Source organism: Coenobita brevimanus, chromosome 52, assembly GCF_032717465.1.
Source record: "Coenobita brevimanus isolate Jiangsu-jjx chromosome 52, ASM3271746v2, whole genome shotgun sequence".
Classification (NCBI taxonomy): Eukaryota; Metazoa; Arthropoda; class Malacostraca; order Decapoda; family Coenobitidae; genus Coenobita; species Coenobita brevimanus.
The window spans coordinates 1,969,487-1,971,976 of NC_137005.1; the positions used below are offsets into that span (position 1 = coordinate 1,969,487).

Below are 2,490 nucleotides of genomic sequence, written 5' to 3' on the forward strand. Positions count from 1 at the left end.
ATCAAACACCATCACTATCATCATGTGCTTATTTCACTCACTTTTCTTCTACGCACATGCCTACACTAAAGTACCAGTCACTTCCTACTACTACTACTGCCTTCTCAAGCAGTCCTCGAGGTCGCCTGGTGAAGCGGGTGTTGCAAGGTTCACATTGTTTTGCGTTACGATACTTTGTGACGCCCATCTTACGTCTTTTGTTTACATCTGACGCCATACTTTATTTATATTTACCTATTTCGCTTTCTTTCTGTCTTTTCTTATTTTTTCCTTTCTTTATTATTTTTCTTTCTTTTTCTTTTCGTTACCGCTATACGATCTTATGTGTAGCGTAGTTCATTTTTTTTAATGGTTCTACGACCATGTATTGTTTTTATGTTGTTCCTTTTTTTCACACTTCATTTTTCACACGTCATATGGTTCTATCAGTCGTTTGTCTAAAAATTCCCTTCCTCTTGACGCTCATTCACAGGCTTGCAAATACTTTCCAGCTGTAAATGAGTCTAGTGCCAAACATTCTTTTTTCTTCCTTGGTTGTCCATGCGTCATTTTTAACCTTTGGACGTTGATTCATAAACAAACTTTTCGCTTCCATCATAACAAAGAGCTGCCAAGGCTGTTACCGTTCTTTCTTTTTCTCCTTTTCCTTTTTTATTTATTTATTTTTTTTCAGGAAGAAGAAAAAAAGGACAATTCACGATTCTTGGTCGTCCGGCAAAAACAACCTTAGTTACGACAGGAAAATAATTACAAGATGTTTCACGAGTCGCAACCCTCATTAATCCTGACATTTGTTTACCTCTCTTTGCTTCCACGACCTTGCAGTGTTGCTCATATATATTTTTTAATTTATTTTTTTCCTGTATCCACTACTTAAAACTCTAATTCCTACATTCATACCATTATCCCAATTCTAATATCCGCATTGATGTCAGTATTCTAACTCTAAATTCCTACGTTCAAATTACCGTGTTAATTTCCAGTCAAATCATGCTAACCCCAAATCCCACAAAGGTAATCGAACGAAAACAAACACATGTTGGTGTGAGATAAGGAAGCCAGAAGAACAATGAAAGGATATTAACCAAGGGTAGTAATTCTCGTGGGCTAGGAAACTTCTTTAGCACCTCTTCCTTATTTGTTTATATTTGGATATGTCACGTAAATATTTTCTTGTATGCGACATTTGTTTTCAAGGAGTAGTCAGGCTTTTGAAGGCTTGAATATATTAATTACTGTGTGGCCGATTTGACTGGGCAATCTGTTTGGTAAGTTCTTTTATTGTGATCTTTCTATCTTCATCCTAACTCCAGTTCCCACTAACATGTGAACTGGGAGGGATGCAGAAACAGGAAGAGGAAAGTGGAAAAGCAGAACGACATATTTAGGACAGAATACAGTTGTACTAAACAAAATGAATATATAAAGAAGAGGTGCTACAAAGCCTCAAGATACCACGATAACTTGGCCCTCTGACATAAGAGAAAGAGAAGGGCACCTACCTCGGCCGAGTTTCCTGAGCAGGTTGCAAAAAATGAGGAGGAGGATGTAGAGGCGTACATGCCCTTCTCTCTTCTTAAGCGTACACTTGAAACTGTCCATGAATCTCTTGGGGTTAAAGAAGTCCTTGATCATCATGCCGAAGGTGATGTTCTTGGCGCGCTGCAGGACGCTCTTGGTTTGCATTATGTTCCTCTTCTTGTTCTTCTCGATGCCGTATACCCAGGCCACACTCTCACGCAGCCTAAGCGACTGTTTCTTGGGCAGGATCTTCTCCAGCTTCTGCACGTTGGCGAAGGGTCCGTGGCTCTCAGGCAGGAGGAAAAACTGGTAAATGAGCGACACCACGTACATGGCCACAGAAGTTCCAAACAATACTTGGTAGCCGCCCGCCTTGTATATGTACGTCCCCATCAGCGTGCCAATAGGACCGCCAAGGAACCAGATGCTGTTGGCCAGACCCACGCGGGACGTCCTGCTCTCTTGCGAGGTGACGTCGCTGATGTATGAGTTGGAGACGGTGAGGAAGGACACAGTGCCACCACCCAAAGAGTCCAGCAGTGCCACAAACAGCAGAACCTCCACCGGCCACCAGTCCACCATGGATGACACCAGGTAGCCCAGGGAGTACAGCAGATGGCCTATGGTGGCTACTGCTATCGGCACCTTACGACCGTACTTGTCACTCCACGCACCCATGAATAAGATGAAGAACAGAGGAATAACAGCCATAATAATGCCGTTGTACATAGCAAATACGCTCACTTCTTTGCTCATGGCATCTTTCACGTCAGGATAATGGGAAAGATTATTACACACTTCGTGCGTTTGGTTAAGGTTCACGACACACACCTTGTCCATCTGCAGATTCTCCACGAGCACCACCATGTTGGAGTAGCCGAGGCCGTCCAGCAACATGATGGGCTCCACGGAGATAGTGGCAAGCCCCGCCAGAAGCTTACGCCACGGTGACTGCGGCGTGTTCGCCAT

At 43.3% G+C, this 2,490-nt stretch overlaps 1 protein-coding gene across 1 annotated transcript in view; it reads right to left on the bottom strand.

Moving 5' to 3' along the window:
- The window catches only part of LOC145400369 (putative peptidoglycan muropeptide transporter SLC46), a 95,197-nt gene extending 92,707 nt beyond the window's left edge, over positions 1–2,490 (bottom strand). The window contains exon 1 of the mRNA XM_080272875.1: positions 1,503–2,490. Coding sequence (XP_080129001.1) covers positions 1,503–2,490 — 988 coding nt within the window. The remainder of the gene's footprint in view (positions 1–1,502) is intronic.